At 44.6% G+C, this 19,340-nt stretch overlaps 2 protein-coding genes across 2 annotated transcripts; one reads left to right on the forward strand and one right to left on the reverse strand.

Annotated features, from left to right (window-relative positions):
• Nucleotides 1-1,214: 1,214 nt before the first annotated feature.
• Nucleotides 1,215-9,785, forward strand: LOC143491193 (uncharacterized). The gene is made up of 12 exons (XM_076989988.1): nucleotides 1,215-1,533; nucleotides 1,786-2,157; nucleotides 2,496-3,314; nucleotides 3,822-5,066; nucleotides 5,167-5,237; nucleotides 5,645-5,703; nucleotides 6,517-6,674; nucleotides 6,889-7,048; nucleotides 7,144-7,335; nucleotides 8,346-8,567; nucleotides 8,733-8,889; nucleotides 9,061-9,785. The coding sequence occupies exons 1-12, from the start codon at nucleotides 1,491-1,493 to the stop codon at nucleotides 9,133-9,135; spliced, it is 3,573 nt and encodes a 1,190-aa protein (XP_076846103.1). The 5' UTR covers nucleotides 1,215-1,490; the 3' UTR covers nucleotides 9,136-9,785.
• Nucleotides 9,786-12,500: 2,715 nt separating this feature from the next.
• On the reverse strand, nucleotides 12,501-19,340 carry cacng3a (calcium channel, voltage-dependent, gamma subunit 3a). Its single transcript, XM_076989989.1, has 4 exons — nucleotides 19,133-19,340; nucleotides 14,645-14,728; nucleotides 13,451-13,591; nucleotides 12,501-13,129 (listed from the first exon to the last, which is right to left on the reverse strand). Exons 1-4 carry the CDS (start codon nucleotides 19,338-19,340, stop codon nucleotides 12,501-12,503), a joined length of 1,062 nt encoding a protein of 353 aa, XP_076846104.1.

Here is a 19,340-nt window from a genome sequence, read left to right on the forward strand (position 1 = left end):
ATGTGGGGGCTGTTTAACATGCATTATTTAAATTCTAGGTATGTCATTTTAGACTATAGTGTTGGTTGTACTAAACTTATTTGTACAGGGACTCAAATGTGTGGAATGGCCTGTAGTTTGTGTGCAGGCACATCCGGTGATTATAGATCGAATACGGTGCATTTTCTAAAAATACGTATCCAAGGCAACTTACAGTATGCTGTTATGGTGGGAGAATATCAGAATTCAGGTATCCGTGACAACTGGAAGTAAATCTATACAAACAAGTGGTCTGTGGTGCAAAATGTTTCTTCCAAAATATCTGACCACTCTAAATCTTCGCCACGTCTTTTCCACACACGTGGCTTCCTCTAGATTACTCTAGTAACACAGTTTAGGTCGGTTAAGAAGGGAAATTGATGGAAAACATATCAGTGACTAATTTTAATTACAGAAAACCCAGTTCACTTTCCAACATGACCTGTCTGTCATGTGTGGTATGAATTTAAGTTAATGTGACTTTTAAACATTGCATTGAGCGCAAAATAAACTTAGATGCTCTCTAGGATATAATGTCAAAATATTAGGATACCTTAGTTTAGCAGTTCCAATTGATCTTTTGTATTCATCACCAGGGCCGGAGTGGGACACTTTTTCAGCCCGGGAGTTTCATGCCCAAATCCGGCCCAAAATTATTTCCCCCCCCCAATCGGCCCAAACTAGAGACTGACATGAGCCGGCCCATCGGGAATCCTCCCGAATCTCCCGATTAGCCACTCCGGCTCTGTTCATCACTGCTAGTACTTTTTGGTCTAATTCAGATTCATAGTTATATTAATGAGAGGTTAAAGTTGAATGCACGGTTGTTAAATACATTATTTATAAATGTTGTATAAATACATAAGTTATTTTAGTAAACAGTGCCTTAACTTTTAACTCAGGATTTAAAATCAGGGATTAGTGGTGTCAAAATCTCTTCAGGTGTTCTGGCTGTGAATGATGAGACCTGTGTGTGTTGCAAAGCATTTCATGAATATTTGATGTTTCACGAGCAATGCGAATCTTTGACTTACCTATTGTTTGCACATAAACATACCGCATTTTAACCGTTAATCTCGCCTCTCTCTCGTTCGCCGTTAACCGTATCCGGCCTCAAGCTCCGGCTGCGAGCCCCTGAAGTGATGCGCTAATTGCAGGCAGATGGTTGCGCACTTTCCCCCCCGCGCAGCGCAACTCCGGCCTGGCGCGCGCACACGCACCACGCACACGTGCGTTTCATTTAGCGGACTTGCGCTACGCGTCCGCGGCGTTTCCGCTGGTGAGAGGCAGAGGCGCAGACACAGCTGTACGTGTACATATCTTACTGCCGATAGAGAGCCTGGACTTGGCGTGTCACAAACGATTAATCGGAGCTGTTGTTGGAGGCGACAGCAGCTTTCAGGGAGGTAAACATTTATTTATGGAAGTGACTCAGTGGACGCGTTTCTCACTGGAATGTTCCGTGTCACAAAATGCGTCTTTTCGCCTATTGTTTCCTGTTTATTTTCATAACAGGTAAGTAAAATGAGTTTATAGATTGTAATATATATATATATATATATATATGCATAAAACCCTGTTAAAATATATTAAGATTATACTGTGACAAGCACAGTTCGTCCAGTTAAACCCATGAGAAATACGAGTAGATTATTCTTCACTCTTTTTCACTGCGTCTATACTTATATTCAACTCTAGATAATATAGGGTGCTGAAACGTACTTAAAGCACGACAGATCTGTCGTTAAATGTTGTGTTTTTGTATAGGTAATGGGCTCTCAGAAGTGAACAGAGAGTGTGGCAGAAAAATAGACGTTGTTCGAGAGAGGAGCGGCTCTATTCGCTACTCCTTCCCCACCACTGTACCGACAAACAACGCTACACACAAGATAGTGGACAACGGTGTTGAAAACCCGCTGGACGTTACTTGCGCTTGGACCGTCGACGCACGAGTGAACCAGACCGTGTGGATAGACGTCGTACACGTAGACGAGCACGCGCAGCTCAGGATCACGTTTGGAGACCACACGGCTGTGAGGAGGCGCGCGAGCGGCGCGCGAGGGCTGTATTCGGGCACCGGGAGGACCACGGTGGAGTGGAGCTTGAGAAACGTCCAAGCACCGAGCAAATTAAACCTGAGTAAGTCTGATGCACAAATAATTAATACAGTCTTTTAATGTCTCCAAATTTAGATGTAGATCTAGTAATATATCGGCCCAGCAATATGGATATAGAATATAAAAAAAAAAATTATATATATATATATATATATATATATATATATATATATATATATATAGCAGTTCATGTGAATATCGCCTTAATGTATGGAGCTTGTGTGCCTGTCTGTGAGCATTTGAATCAGAGCATTTCCTTCAGCTGGAATTTGTTTGCAGTGAACATTCAAGGAATTTCTGGTTCCGTTAATGCGTGTGTGTGTGTGTGTGTGTGTGTGTGTGTGTGTGTGCGTGTCTCAGGATGGAACACGTCAGAAGACAGTAACGATCTAGCTCAGATCTCTTACACACACTCTGACAGCGACCCCGTGTCTCCCTCTCCGGACCCTCCGAACGGGGTGACCCGAACCTCAGACATACTCGGGTTCGCGAGTGTGTCGCCTCGTACACACACGCGCTGGGGTGCGGGTGTACAACAGGGCGGAGTGTCTGGGCCTAACGATAAGAGCCGTCCCCCCTTTCCACAGGAAAACACACACAATGAGCAGGAAAGGTCTGGAGCCCTGATCCCTAACCTTACAAACACTGTCACACTGGCGCTTGCTGGCACACAAACTCATTCCTTGGACTCTTATTCGTATACAAACGCACAAACTAGCCCTGCTTCGGTGCTCTCTAGGGCTGAACAAGTCTCCCGACACACATTGGCCCGACGTCAAGATGTCGCCACAGTGAGAGGCGCGTATTTAAATACAGACGGTGACAATGCAGCGCACCAAATGACACACACAAGCGAGCTCGCACGAACGTCTGGCATGCGTATAGCTACAAAAATACACTCTCAAATGCACAATAGTTCAGGAAACGCTCCATTGAGTTCCACAGGTCCAGTGGCTAGCTCTCACACAGACAGCTCAGTTCACTCGGGCACAGACCAAGAGGCCTCGGACGCTGTCTCCAGTGTTCAGGGTGTTCACACTGTCACCTACAGAAGCGGCATCAAAATGACAGTGTCCACAGACGGTCGTGTCTTCAACGTAGCAGCCAATGGTGGCAAGAATCAGCCTCAGACAATTTTTACAGTCACACCTGGCAACAAAGCTTCAGGAGTTGAGACAGGCAGAACGAATCGCTACCCTAGATCAACTCACACGAACAAAAACACTTCTGATCAAATATATCCATCGGTGTTTCACGATTCAGGCACTATTAGTGGCGCTTCTGTTGCGATTTCACATAACCAGGCCAACAGATCTATGTTTAGTGATCAAGACAGCACTGCTCAGTCACAAACTGAAAGTCCAGTCACTGCAAATAGCAAAGCCACAGAAAGATTACATTCAGTAGAACCTCACACACACAATTTATACGACACACACTCACCAAACACACACGCGCCACATAGCATCCATGCCACCCGAAAAGTGGACTCTCAGGACACCGCTAACACACACATCTCACACACCATCCAGAGTGAGCGCAGTACGACTGCTCTACAAACTAGTTCAACATTGCATCCCAAAACTACAAACCAATTAGGCCTGACAAAGACACTCAACCTTACCACTCACCATCGCTCTAACCCCTCTAGTGCCCCCAGGCCCCTCGTGGTTGCTACACCATCAGATTCGCCCGCAATTCTTGTTACGTCGCTGGAGGAGGAACCCGAGGACCATAAACCGTTCAGCTTCACTTCTTCCCCACGATCACCAAACTCACAAAGCCAAGGTGGAGCGACAGAGGGTACGAATTCAGCCATGTTTCCATCTACCACCACCATTTCCTCAGTCCACACCAGCCGCCGAATTGATCCCACTCCGATTCCCGAACTTTCATCCCAAGGCGCAGTTGCGACGGGAGTCTGGCGTGACGGCGCTAACGAAGAGCTCGGCGAGTCATACACACGCAAACGCCAGCAGGACCTGCCACGCACAATCGGCCCTCGCCGCTCGTCTACAGTAGCGCGCGGCGCTGAGATCAACACCACCGCGCCTCAGACCAGCCGTTTCTCTCCGACAGAGCACAGCGGTAGTGGTAACCATAGTAACTCCTTCCAGAGCGACGTTTCACTGGGTCCCACGACTCCCCGTAGCTTCTCTCTGCCTGACAGTAGTGGGACAACATCAATGGCGGTAACCCACAGTGTTGCGCGGACTCCTAGCAATGACCCCATGATGCCGACAGTTGCTAGCAATGTAGTTACTGTTAGCTCTGTGGGCAGCACAGCTGGAGAGGCTGTGAACACCTACAGACCTTTGAACGGGGACACAAACCAGAAACAGGTAACACGCTGCCCTGTAACAACTACGCCCAAACCCACCCCAACACGGGACCCTGTAACAACTACCCTCAAACCCACCCCAACACGGCACCCAATAACTACCCCCAAACACACCCCAACACAGGACCCTGTAACAACTACCCCCAAACCCACCCCAACACAGGACCCTGTAACAACTACCCCCAAACCCACCACTACATGGGACCCTGTAACGACTACCCCCAAACCCACCCCAACACAGCACCCTGTATCAACTACCCCCAAACCCACCCCAACACAGCACCCTGTATCAACTACCCCCAAACCCACCCCAGCACAGCACCCTGTATCGACTACCCCCAAACCCACCCCAACACGGCACTCTTTTCCGAGCAGACATACTCCAGCCGTCCAAACACACGGTCCAATAGAGCAGCCAGGCACACACACCACAACACAGCAGGTGAATACAGATTCCTCTGAGACTGGCGCACACACACCTTCCACAGCTGCCACGCCCAGGCTCCGCCCCTTCACTGTCAATCATGACAAAGACTGGTCACATAAAGGGCGGGTCTTCATTGTGGAGGACCAACCGGCAATCATCAAAGGTGAGGTTTTCATTCTAAGGTCTATATCTGGGAGATTCTTCAAAGTGTAATAATATAAAGTAGCTGAATACGTTTTCTCTGTATATTCTGTGTTTTTTAGTGGAAACATTCCAAGTGCTTTTACAGGTGATCCTGGAACGAAACTCTTCCTCCTTCATAGGGCTGACAGAGGTGATGAAAACTGTCATTTTTGCACCATGTCTGAACCTTAGACATAATATGCATAGACTAAGCCTGGAGTTCAGATTTATGCAGTTGCAATAAGCTTGAATAGTAAAGCTAAGAAACACTTTCAATTTGCCATGGATGCTCCATAAGCAGTAATAGCTCCATAAATTAATACACACACATCCATGAAATGGCTCATGCATTATCACTGCTTCTTTCATCAATAAGCTCAGCTGCCACTTGTCAGTATGAACAGCAGAGCATTAATCTTTTCATGGACTTCCACGCCTTTATACTTCTTGGAGGGATGTTCTCTGATATGGTGAAGTCTAACATAGACTTTAGTGGAATCTGCACATAGTGTGCAATGCTGCATACTAACATTTTGTTGTTTACCCTCCTGGGTGCAGGTTGAACCATTTCTACACAGAGTAGCAGGGTACCAGAACCAGCATCTCACCTGGCACAGGTAACTCTATTATATACAGGTGTGGTCAAAATTATTAGCACCCCTTATAAAACTGGAAAAACAAAAAGTCATCTCCGTGTTTCCGATGGTCAACTTCAGTCAGTCAAGGTCTTGCTTGGACAGAGCTCTCTGTGGATTGGCCAATGACCATTAATCCCACCATGATGAAGAACCATCACAGCAGTCTGTCTTCAGACGCTAAGAAGACCAAAAGATGCCAGTTTAGCAACATCTGGGCTTCACAGAGATCTGGGCTTGTTGATAAATCTGATGATTTTCTTCACCAGTGTTTTTCAATCTTGTACTTGTCTTTCATATCATGCCCAGGTTTGTTTCTAACAGTCTCCTTGTACTTTGAGATAACGTTGTTTTGGATGCTTTGAAAGGCATTGAAATGGTAAAATGTTTTGCTACATTTATTGAAGGATTCCTTTGGGAACTAATAATTTTGACCACCTCAACATTCAATGTTTTACAGCAGTTTTGAAGATTGTTTTAAAAATACAAAATGTACTAAATAGGGGCCTTTATATTGATAAATATTTTACAGATTTCAGAGTTTAATGAATGACATTCACATTAGACAGAAATTCAGGAAAATGTCACATCACTTTGAGGGCTAGTTTTGCCTTTAAGAGACGAGACAAAGTAGCTGTTCTCTTGTCTGTTGGACTCATTAAAACTGCACTTAACTTATTAGATAAATACTTTTTAATTCCACTAGTTCCTTGACTGCTGATCTGATTACCAGACAAATATTAGTGGTTATGCAGTTTTGAAGTTTGCTTCATTGACTGGTGTGTTGATGTTCAGCGGTGCAGTGATTCAGACAGTGGTCACGTTCCAGACCGGGGAGGCACGCTTCTGGCTGGGGAGGGCGGAGTCTCTTCTGTCCCAGGCAGGACTCAGTCCGCTCCCCAGGGAGGGGCTATTCGTAGGTGGTGTAAGGGTGAAAAACATCACTGTGGGAGGTGAGTTATCAGTATAGAGTACACCACAGCTTATTGACAGCTTATTGATGTGTATTGTTATGTCCTATTGTCAAATACATCTTATTTGTTATCTTTTATTCAGCAAATATGACATGAATATTGACAAACTTTCAAGTGTAGGATCAGGCTTATTTCTCTCTCTCTCTCTCTCCATCACACACACACACACACACACACACTTTTTTTCTCTCAGGCCTGCACTCTGACGTTTGCTCCTGGCTCTTCGAGTGCCCACTGGGTTTCCAGTGTGTGTCCTCCGTGGACAACGCCAGCTGCAGCTCGGTTTGCCGCTCCGAATACTGCAGGCACCACGGGATCTGCGTCCATCGGCCCGGCGAGCAGCCCGTCTGCCAGTGAGCCCCGCCCATCACGCTCGCATCACGCTCGCATTGGCTCACATCGGCTCACACCCCAGTGCTTAGCAGATCTGATGTGTGTGTTTCTTCAGGTGTCCCGTCGGGGAGGATTTCTGGTTCATGGGCCAGCGCTGTGACCTCCGCATGACCCGGCAGCGGTTGGTGGGCATGTGTGTTGGAGTTCTGGCTGTGGTGGCGGGCCTGATGGCGCTCTGCTCTTACCTGGCTGTACGTCGCTTTAAGAGCGTGGTGATTCAAGCCAAAGTGGACCAAACGCGAAGCAGGTACCACACACATGCACACACTTTCTATGTTTGTCTCTCACGCTGAGAAAATTAACTTTAGTTTGTTTAAACACACCTACACATTCCTGCAAAAGGTATTTTCCTGATTTTGTTATTGGAAAGCCTTGGCAGGAAATCGTGAGCCAGTTAAAACAAACCTTGCGTTTTGAGGACAGAGCAGAGGGAGGGGCTGATGAAATAACACACACACCCAAGGTCAAGGTCATCAGCGTAATTCTCAACCTTTTTTTAGAAATAAATCTGATGACTGTGATCGTCACACAGGAAGGTGATTGCTGCAGTGACAGAGAGACGTCTGTTTGGTCTGGTGGTGTGAGCAAATTTGCAACCCGACACACCTGAGTTGTGGTTCCTGACAGATCTGGGCTGAGACTGGGTTTGGGTGCTGCCAGATCTGGGCTGAGACTGGGTTTGGGTGCTGCCAGATCTGGGCTGAGACTGGGTTTGGATGCTGCCCTCAGCCTTACACCTACAAATGGTGTCAGAAATGGGATGACATCACGAGGCCGTCAGAATCAGAATCAATATTTTTATTGATCCCCAAGGGATCATTTTAAAATGATTTTTAAATGACACATGAAGTGAGGAGTGGTAGAGTTTGATGTCCACATGTAGGAATGACCTCCTCCCTTTGGGGTGGAATGAGTCTTTGGCTAACCCTGCATCTGTGTCTTGTACAGCGGGTGGGAGACACTGTCCATAATGGACTTCAGCTTAGACTGCGTCCTCCTCTGAGACACTGTGGTCAGGACAGTGCCCATGATCAAAGGCCTAATTTCTGCTTAGTTTCATATAATCTGTGGTCTATATCTTTCTTGGTATTGTCAAAAGAACACACACCATTTAGCTAGAATCGACATTGAACCAAGCAGAGGTAAACAGCACAGAGGTCTGGCCACATTTCAGTTTGGTTGCACTCTGTGCATATGTGTGCACGTGTGTGTGTGCGTGTGCACGTGTGTGTTTGCTCGGGCGCGTTTGCGTGAAAGTTATCGCAGGTTTAACCACTTTGATGAGTTGTCGGCTCGTTTCTGGGGAAGGTCGTGGCCCGGGTCGGAGGACTCGCTAGATAACCCCACCTTCACCCGCTCTGACGAATTACTGCACATGAGGGCCCTGGATCGCACATGCTGTTACCATGACGACACACTCTCCATCGTCTCCACCTACCAGGGCAGCACAACACACCTCAGTACCGTATATCCTCACAGGTATCTATGACCTCCAGTTAAATAGCTGCTATACCATGTTCAGTTTGTGTGCTATGCTCTATGTAATATATAACCATGTATATCATATCCATACTTCAACACTTTCCAGTTGTTAAACCTGATAGTGTTTGTGTACATGTGTGAATGGGGGTGTGTTTTGTTTAGTTCTCAGTATCACTGGAACCTGAGCAACTACAGCTTAGCGGATTGTGTGATAGACTCGGGAAAGGCCAGTGATCTGTCTGTATGCAGCTGGCCAATCGAGCCAATTCAGTGGACACCGTTCCCCCTATTACAGCAGCTGAACAGAAACACTAATTCAGTAAGTCACGTTTGCCCACATATAGACAGACAATACACATACACACACACACAAAATTCCTGCCCTGTTTTAAATGTAAATTACGTAAGTCTCACAGACTCCCACAAAAAACACACTTCCATCCAAATCCCTTCCTTGTTGTAAGTGTTCAAGGTTTTCTTTGGCTCTCAGGTGAAGGTTTCACGTCCTCGTTCGTATTGTGAGGGCATGGAGCTGGTGGACCTGGAGAAGAGCTGGACCGCATGAAGAGGAAACAAACAAACAAACAAACAAACAACCAACCAGCTAACCATCTCACCCGTAAACCAACCAATCAACCAACTATATGACTCACCAACCAACCATCCTATCCACAAACCAACCAACAAATCCACCAACCTACCCACAAACCAACTACCCCACCAACACCAAGATGGCCAAGACCAATCAAGGACTCCATGGCAGGTTTCGATGAGTCTTACACCATGACAAGTATTTCAAGTAGCATTTTTTCTTGAATATTTTATTAAATTAGTAATGGGGTTTGTGTTTTTTGAAATACTTTCATTAAATATAACTTGTGCAAATGCATGTATAACTTCACAGGGCAGGATTCCTTCAAGGTGTCTCCATGTGTCTCATTGAAAATATTTAGCTGATTACAACTCCAGTCAAAATACTTACCTGTGGGTAACCAAGCTAAGAGGTTATAACACTGTAAGAAAACAAACCTGTTTTCAGGCTATTGTAGTAAATACCATATTTGGTACTAAGGTCTCTTATAGGCCAGACAGTTTATGTTCAGTTAATTAATAATGAAAAAACAAACTGGACCTTTATGTACAGAACAGTGTAGAATTTTGATCAATTAAAATGTGTGTGGCTTTGTCCATTTTTAATAAAGCTATGCAACACGGCTCTGAGAATCCCAGTCCCCTTGAGGGCTTGAGAAACACAACAATGGCCTATAGCTATACATTACCACTGGACCAGAGGGACGAGGACATATATTACAGCTATACTTGTCTACTGGACCAGAGGGACGAGGACATATATTACAGCTATACATGTCTACTGGACCAGAGGGACAAGGACATATATTACAGCTATACGTGTCTACTGGACCAGAGGGACAAGGACATATATTACAGCTATACGTGTCTACTGGACCAGAGGGACGAGGACATATATTACAGCTATACGTGTCTACTGGACCAGAGAGACAAGGACATATATTACAGCTATACGTGTCTACTGGACCAGAGAGACGAGGACATATATTATAGCTATACGTGCCTACTGGACCAGAGGGACGAGGACATATATTATAGCTATACGTGTCTACTGGACCAGAGAGACGAGGACATATATTACAGCTATACGTGTCTACTGGACCAGAGGGACAAGGACATATATTACAGCTATACGTGTCTACTGGACCAGAGGGACGAGGACATATATTACAGCTATACGTGTCTACTGGACCAGAGAGACAAGGACATATATTATAGCTATACGTGTCTACTGGACCAGAGAGACGAGGACATATATTATAGCTATACGTGTCTACTGGACCAGAGGGACGAGGACATATATTATAGCTATACGTGTCTACTGGACCAGAGGGACGAGGACATATATTACAGCTATACGTGTCTACTGGACCAGAGGGACGAGGACATATATTACAGCTATACGTGTCTACTGGACCAGAGAGACGAGGACATATATTACAGCTATACGTGTCTACTGGACCAGAGGGACGAGGACATATATTATAGCTATACGTGTCTACTGGACCAGAGGGCCGAGGACATATATTACAGCTATAGACTACTGGACCAGAGGGACGAGGACATATATTATAACTATACATGTCTACTGGACCAGAGGGACGAGGACATATATTATAGCTATACATGTCTACTGGACCAGAGGGACGAGGACATATATTACAGCTATACATGCCTACTGGACCAGAGGGACGAGGACATATATTATAGCACCACTCAAACTGGACATTTTCAGGAATTAATCTTCCATTTGATTTGTATTTACAACTTGTATTTACTTGTCAAACATCCACAGAGTATATACTCTCTCTCACACTTCATTTTTTATTTTTCTTTTCAAATAAAACAGAAGGAGAGGAGTAAAAATGTTATGTGCTTACAGGTAATGAACAGGTTTCACGTTATTCATATTATACGGGTCTTCATAATCGCTCCCATTAGGACACAGCACACACCCCAGATTGGCTGTGATAAGAACTGGAGTTCATATCTTCCAATAACATGCAGAATAGATGTAGCCCATTTGATGTTTCAGTAATGTCCATTACAAAATACCCATAAAAACATACGACAGCAGTTCAAAAGGAGAACAATAATAACGATGATGTTTCCATAATGTAGCGGGTGGGTAGATATATTTGGCTTCAAATTTGAAACTAGGAGATCTGCAAATGTAGAAACCAATAAGCAGGGGTTTCTTAGCTTTTTTGAACTTGGCTTGGTTTTTAACTAACTGAGTTTTGGCTGCTATAATTATTCTTGTTTTTTCTCCTTGGGTGGGTATAATTACAACACAACATACATCACATTGACATGGGTAGCCCTTACTAAAAATCACTGGTAAATTCACTGATAAAACAAACAGACCCAACATTACGAACATTTGTCTTGTATTTGGGGTAATGGAATATAATTTGAAGTAGATCTGAGGACGGGATTATTTCAGGAGACTTTGGCTTTTTTTTAAAAACCTTTTGCGCCCCCCTTTGTCCATTTTGTGCATTGCACCAGAAAAAAGCCTCATGTACCTGGAGACCTTCAGTTCTCTACTTTAGCAGCGCTTAACCACCAAGTTGTCTTCTGAGATACACTACAGACAACAATATTATAAAAAAATAAATGTCAGATTTGTAGAGAAGGTTCCAAAACAAAAAGACCACTCTACAGCGCCCCTAGAGGACGTTCAGTGTTACCCAGGAAAGTTCTCTATAAATCTGTTACACAAACATGAAATATTTTTCCAGAAATAATTGACGTCAATAATTGACGAAAGGAAGCAATCCTTTCACCCTTTCATGTCCCAGCAGGTGCGTTACTGGTATGACAGCCCTTTCTTACTGGTGTGGTGTCCTGTACTCATATTCCATATAATGAGCCCAGCTTGGCTAGAATGATCGGGACCATGTGGAGATCTGTCCATTTTTCCATAGTCTTTGGTCTTGTCCAGGGCCGGAGTGGGACACATTTTCAGCCCGGGAGTTTCATGTCCAAATCCGGCCCAAAATTATTTTTCCCTCCCAATCGGCCCAAACTAGAGACCAGGGCCGGAGTGGGACACTTTTTCAGCCCGGGAGTTTCATGCCCAAATCCGGCCCAAAATTATTTTTCCCTCCCAATCGGCCCAAACTAGAGACTGACATGAGCCGGCCCATCGGGAATCCTCCCGAATCTCCCGATTAGCCACTCCTGTCTAAACAGTTTGTGTCGGGTCGTATATCCGTGTTGCATAGAAAACATTTGTCAAATAATTCTCAGCGTGGAGGATCAACAGTTGCTTCAATATCTGTGTCATTAAGTATATGCTACATGAATTCGTTTACCCTGTAAACCCTTGTTCTTTTAAACAGGTGTGGTTCTTCTAGTGATGCCGCTCAGAGGTGATAACCCGTGTCTCTTCACCGGGCTGGCCACCGAGGTGTGCCGACTAACCACTGGACCGCTGTCCACATTTAAAGCCGTTTTCACGTGTGCGTCCAAGAAGCCGAAAGCTTTTGCGTCTGCGGAGATTCGGTTCGGGAGGAACCCGTTATCTGACCCGACTGCGTCTTGCCGCACCCTCGTGTGTGCGTCACTAGTGTTGACCGCGTTGCGAAAGTGCGCAGAGGCGGCGCGAGCCCCGCTGGAGTCGCGCGCGAAGAGCGGCGGCGCGTAATCTCGTCCCAGTGGACACGTCGCAAGGTCGTTGCCGTGGAGACTCGGGGACGGGGACCGCGCGCGAGGGCGCGGCGAGCTCGAGCTCGGCGCACGGCCGCAGCGCTGCAGCGAACGGTGCACGTGCACCCGCAGCGCGCGGTGCGTCTCGATGAAGAGGTGCACGGTGAGGACACCCACCGTCTCCGCCAGGACGAAGGACAGCGCGCCGCAGTAGAAGCTCCACCCATACCAGTGACTCCGCTTGGACTCGCCCTGGTTCGGGTCGCCGGCACTGGCGGAGATATACACGATGATGCCGATAATGTTGCTGAGACCTATAAGATCGATGCGCACACACACACACACACACACACACACACACACACACACACACACACACACACACACACACAGAGAGAGAGAGAGAGAGAGAGAGAGAGAGAGAGAGAGAGAGAGTGAGAGAGAGAGTTAGAGTATGTTAATGGGTAAAATAAATCCATTCGTGATTCTAGGTAAAGTAATAAGCTTCTCACATGCATTATGACAAAATTGTAAGTCCATAATATAACCGATACTCACGTATACTGACAAGATCGTAAAAGCAATCGTCTCATGTGAACTCTGGACTGGTCGTCGGGTGCTTTTCTCAGACTTACCAGCGGAGACGAAAAAAATCCCAGCGCTCAGAATGACATTGTGGCGGTGCTTATAGAACTCGCTTGCGGCCACACACACTCCGCCAACGAAGAGCAGGCCAACGCTCATGATGGGGAACAGACTGTACGCACGCACTGCGCCTGTAATGCACGCAGTTTTTGCGCAAAATCATAGCTTGGATTCAACAGAGCTAACATAACGTTTCCTGCCCTAATCTGCCTTGATTTATAATTTATGTCATAGGCAGAGAGTCCTGAAAACGGTTCTAAACATATAAGAAGCAGAAAATTCAGAGCTTGCCATTTGACATTAAAGATGGCAGGAAACTTGAGCACGTGCAGAATTACAGAGATGCATGGTGTAGGTGCATATAGCATAACCCAACTCAAATGATGAAGTACAGTATCTTCCACAGCACATTTTCAGTTGTACGTATATATATCTACACTGCACTACTTAGCCATCTTCTTATGGAGTTTCATTTCTCCTTTTCTTCTTGTAGTCATGCAGCTACACAGAATGATCTGGGTGTCATTGCTTCTCTTCAGCGTGATTGTCGAGTATATAAGTGCTGGTCATAAAGTGCTGTTTAGTGTGTGGCACCAGGTGTCTTTAATATTGAACCTTTTCACAATATTATAATTTTCTGAGATACAGAATTTAGGTTGTCAGTTATAATAATCAAAAGAAATACACATTTAAAATCAGTCTGTGTGTATCGAATGAGTATAATATACAAGTTTCACGTTTTGAATGAAATTACTGAAATAAATCAACTTTTTCATGATATTCCAATTTTATGATCAGCACCTGTAGTTTTGAGGACTGAGAGAGAACTCTAGCACCCCCTAGCGCCCGCTCTGCTTTACTGTAGCAAACCATCTTGGGGAGGAATTACAAAAATAACACCCCAAGCAACAATAGCAAGCATCAATTTAAGAACCCACTTTTAAGTGATTAAGACAACTTTTTAAATAATCAGATTATTTAAACAGCAACCAAATACACTCAATTTTCACTTTTATGTTAAAATGCTGTTTAAAAAGCAGATGTATGATTTGTTTTCGGTAGGGACCACACATTTGACTACATTTTCACCATATGGAGTACTTAGGCCTTAATAATCTAATCAAGCTCATAGTTATTGACTGTGTAGCTCCATCTTGGTTTCAGACGTGTGTGTGTGGACTCACGGAGGAGATATTCTGCTGCGTCTCGCTCATACTCCGCATCTTCTGGGAAGTGGTCGATGTTTTTACAAACACCAGTAAGCATGCCTTTGATACACACACACACACACACACACACACACACACACACACACACACACACACACACACACACACACACACACACACACACACAGAGAGAGAGAGAGAGAGTCTGTTAATGGGTCAAATAAATCCATTCGTGATTCTACCTAAAGTAATAAGCTTCTCACATGCATTATGACAAAATATAATCTTTCACATATCAGTTAAATAACACAGAACCAATTAGTCTAGATTAATCTTAGATTAGGCCACGGAACGATATCTAGGTAATTTTACAACGTTTGTATGTTTGGAGTATTTGTCTTTCTATCTTGTTGTTTTATATAAGAAGTTTGTTCTCGTTGCGTTGCGTCCGGGCTTGTAGAGCGCGCATGCGCAGCGCCCGTGTGTCTTTACCGAAAGGATTGGACAGATAACTTTGTTCAGTGGTGTTTCTCATCTCCATCTTAAAGTTGTGTGTGTCAATGCATCAAAAGTGAGTTCAATACTGTTGGTACTAATGTAGGAGATGCTGCAACGAGTGTGATATATGTACTAGGTCGACGCGAGCCGTTAATATTTCGACCTGTGTCATAATGTTCGTTTGGCTAGCTATCTAATTAGCGTACATGTGCGGGAGAAATTCAGTAGCTTTTGTTAGCTCGTTACAAGCGATTGAGTAATTTACATGTGTTCTGTTATATCATTCAGTTTATCTACACATGATCGGCGATCTGTTAGATGTAACAGTTTCATTCATTGGATTAATCTCTGTCACTGTACTAATTTGGAGGATTCAATGATTCAAGGAGGTTTATTTGTCAATTACACTGTATGTCCATGACATATAATATAATCGAGATGCTGTTTCTCTCTCACCTAACACTTAACACGTAACACACACACACATAATTTTTTTAAAGAATAAGTAAAGTAAGTAGTGTTCATAAATAAAGATGATAATAGTAACAGTAATAGTAGTGCTGAGGTACTACAGTGTTCACTGTGCAAAGTGGCAGTGCAAATATTATTATACGGGATGGGAATAGTGGTAGTGCAATTTAGTCAGTAGCAGCGTGATTGAGGTAGGGTTCTGGTGTGCAAAAATGTTCTTATGTGGATATGTGTAGAGCCAGTCTGTTTATTGCATTAAAGTTCAGAGTATGAGATAGATGGTGGATAGAGTTCATTTTCCTGACAGCCTGATGGACGAAGCTGTTCAGCAGTCTTGTGGTGCGAGCCCGAGGGCTCTGGTACCTTTTCCCTGAGGGCAAAGGACTGAAGGATGAGTGCAAGGGGTGGAAGGGGTGGGAGGGGTCTCCAGCGATGCTGATGGCTCTACAGGTGAGGCGGGAGTGGTAGATGTCTCTGAGGGAGGGCTGAGGGGTACTGATGATCTTACTGGCAGTATTTACAATGCTTTGTAGTGTTTTCCGGCAGGACGCACTGCAGCCTCCAAACCAAGTAGAGATGCAGCCAGTAAGTACGCTCTCAATTGTACCCCTGTAGAATGAGGACATGATGGGGGGCGGGACTTGTGCACTCCTCAGTTTGCGTAGGAAGTACAGGTGTGTTTGTGGATGTGGATGTGATTGTTTGCTTAGCCTTGTAGTAATTGATTGAATGTACTATTTGAGTAATTCACATGTTTTCCCTGTAATTACAGCCACAAACATACAACCATCTACACATACCCTTTCAGACATCTATACAAATTCATGTCTGCATCATCCATCTCCATGGGCGTGGATGTTGGGGGGGGAGTGGACCTGACTACCCAGGGCCCGAGTAGGGAGAGGGGCCCATTTTGCTCATGTGCCTCATTTACTGGCATTTATAGGGGCCCACTGACATTGAGAGTGTACAGCTGCAACGATCCTGTCCATCTCTCATCCAATCCTTGTGATATTCCATGTTCAATAAACAAAAGTGGATCTCTCTGAGCCCTGCTCTCTGACCGAAGCTTCCAACGTTCACCAGATCGGCACACACTAGAGCCAAAGACTCTTTCAGGTATAGAACTAAGATACTTCATTAGGTATGCACTTTACTGAGATATTTTATTTCATGTACCCAGGGCGTCTTCACATTAGGGGCCGGTGGGGCCCAACTACACCAAATGTGGAGCAGTGAACGACATGATCAATAATTCAACATAACAAATAATATACATACAATTTCTTCAAAAGTAATGTTACGTTGTGTGGTGAGCACGGGGCCCGTCAACGTTCATCTAACTAGTTGAAAACGAGCGTATGATCCACGCAGGTCCTAATGAGCTGTGGGGCAGTCATGGTGGCCTCAAGCTGATAACAGTACAAATAACAGACTTACACAGGTCTACAACACCTTTAGTAAACATTGTTTACGCTAATGGTGTTGCTAACCACGTAGCCATAGCTACTACTTGCAAGGATTCCCAAGAATTGTCTAGGACAATTTAATTAATACTCAATTTAATGCCTTGTCATGTGAGCAATACACGTTTGGGACTACAACAACCAGAGGACAAAAGCTGCTCCTTCAATCTAAACTGGTTCAAAACGGAAACATGGCTAAGTGGCTGATCAAATCAAATCAAAATGCTCTTTAGTGGGGACACCACGTGGACTACAAGAGGATTCAATGAATTTTAAACGTCTTTCGGGACAACCAGAAAAAAACGTGAATGTTAAAAACGTTAGATATCTAAATATCTCAAACTGATGCCACGCACAGACGCGCTACAGAGCTCCAACATCAGCCAACGGAACATGTTCTTGGTAGAATAAAATACGTTTGTGTTTGGATTCGCACTAACAGGTTTGTGTGGAGGTTTACCAACGAGTCGGATACTGCCCAGAGTTTATTGTGCCCCACCTGACGCCACCACATGTCCCCTAAAGTACGGTGACGGTTATTTGCATGTGTACGTTTTCCTCTCTGGTTCTCTCATTTTCACACAACACTGGAGAACTATTCCTATATGTCAATTCAATTCAATTTATTTATAAAGCACATTTAAAACCGCAGCGGACCAAAGTGCTGTACAGCAGATTAGCAGATAAAATACAAGCAAAATACAATACAGATTAAACAAGTTAAAAGAGATTGAATAGTAAAAAGAATAGAAAAATAAAACATTATTAGGTTAGTTAACATTATAGGCCAAAGAAAAAAGGTAGGTTTTAAGGTGGGCTTTGAATTCGCTTATTCCTGTTATACTCCTAATATCCAGGGGTAACAAATTCCACAGTCTGGGAGCAGCAACAGAAAAGGCCCGGTCCCCTTTCTGTCTCAGACGAGACTGTGGAACATTCAATAATGATTTACCAGTAGACCGAAGTGACCTTTGGGGCTGGTAAGGGAGCAACGCGTCGCTTAAATACACCGGTGCCATGCCATGGAGGGCTTTAAAAACAAAGAGCAAAACTTTAAAATGTACCCTATATTTAATGGGAAGCCAATGTAGCGAGGCCAGGACAGGTGTAATATGTTCCCGTTTTTTTGTACCTGTGAGTAATCTGGCAGCAGCATTTTGGACAAGCTGCAAACGGGCCAAAGAAGACTGACAGACTCCCATATATAGAGTTACAATAATCGAGGCGTGAAGTGATGAAAGCATGTATGACTATCTCAAGGTCCTTAAATGATAAAATAGATTTCAGCTTTGCGATGTGTCTTAACTGATAAAAGCTGCTCTTTACTACTGAGTTTATTTGTTTATCAAATTTTAGAGCATGGTCAAAGATAAAACCTAAATTTTTCGCATCATACGATGTGTTGGGAAAAAGATGCTTCAAATCTTCACTAATAGTTTGGGAGCTTGAAATCGGACCAAATATGACCGCCTCGGACTTTCCTTCATTAAGCTGAAGGAAGTTATTAGTAAACCACTGTGTATTGTGTATTGTAATGTCCTGGCCCCGACCCGTGTAGATGTACAGAATCGACACGCTCGTCTGTGTTCATGATGGGGGCATGTTTTAGCTTATCAGAAGAAAGACTGATGGATAAAAAGAAAGTACGAGATGGGGCGGCGAGTTTGCACTCCGTGCTAGTAAAATTATGTAACTCATGGTTTGCTTTGTTTCATTTTAAAATCATCTCTTTGGCTTCATGCATCTGTATTCTGTCTGGTTCAAACTCAAAGACAGCCATTCTGACATTGTTGGGCGAGCATTTCCATATTGACCTTTTCCCTAACAGCCCGAACACTTCATTACACTTTCCATTAAAATAATTGATCCTGGATCGGTAGGCCTGTAGGTCACAGAATGGGGGAGTCGGGGAGAGTTTATTCGGAGGCACTCGTGTATGTGAATATGAACTTTTATGATCTTTAAATGCACAACGCGTACTGTATACCACACGAGTCCAAAGTTGAGTGAAACAAGACGACTGCACTTCTGCGACGTTTCCTACTACTAGGGGGAGAAGTAAAGTTACCTTCCATACAACACTGCCGCCAAAGCCCCGAATGAGTCAGCACCTCCTCGTTCTTTGAGTTTGTGTCGTTGTCGCCGGTACTGGCTCGACAAACCCCAGGCGAGTACAGCCAGTAGTCCGTTCCCACGGCGATGGTCATGAGGCTGAAGGCCACGAAAGCCCCCGCCGTCGTGAGGAGCATCTGCGCTGCACGGCCACCCACCTTCAT

This window comes from Brachyhypopomus gauderio, unplaced genomic scaffold (assembly GCF_052324685.1).
Source record: "Brachyhypopomus gauderio isolate BG-103 unplaced genomic scaffold, BGAUD_0.2 sc72, whole genome shotgun sequence".
NCBI classification, from domain to species: Eukaryota; Metazoa; Chordata; class Actinopteri; order Gymnotiformes; family Hypopomidae; genus Brachyhypopomus; species Brachyhypopomus gauderio.

Excerpts from the sequence above, each read along its gene's own strand:
- cacng3a (XM_076989989.1), bottom strand. The coding sequence starts at position 19,340 with ATGAAGGTGGGTGGCCGTGCAGCGCAGATGCTCCTCACGACGGCGGGG. Across the intron at positions 13,592-14,644 it reads CGCAGCAGAATATCTCCTCC|GCGCAGTGCGTGCGTACAGT; the intron begins GTGAGTCCACAC and ends CGTGCATTACAG. Across the intron at positions 13,130-13,450 it reads GATTTTTTTCGTCTCCGCTG|GTCTCAGCAACATTATCGGC; the intron begins GTAAGTCTGAGA and ends TCGATCTTATAG.
- LOC143491193 (XM_076989988.1), top strand. The coding sequence starts at position 1,491 with ATGCGTCTTTTCGCCTATTGTTTCCTGTTTATTTTCATAACAG. Across the intron at positions 3,315-3,821 it reads AGCTTCAGGAGTTGAGACAG|ATTCGCCCGCAATTCTTGTT; the intron begins GCAGAACGAATC and ends CTACACCATCAG. Across the intron at positions 7,049-7,143 it reads GGCGAGCAGCCCGTCTGCCA|GTGTCCCGTCGGGGAGGATT; the intron begins GTGAGCCCCGCC and ends GTGTTTCTTCAG.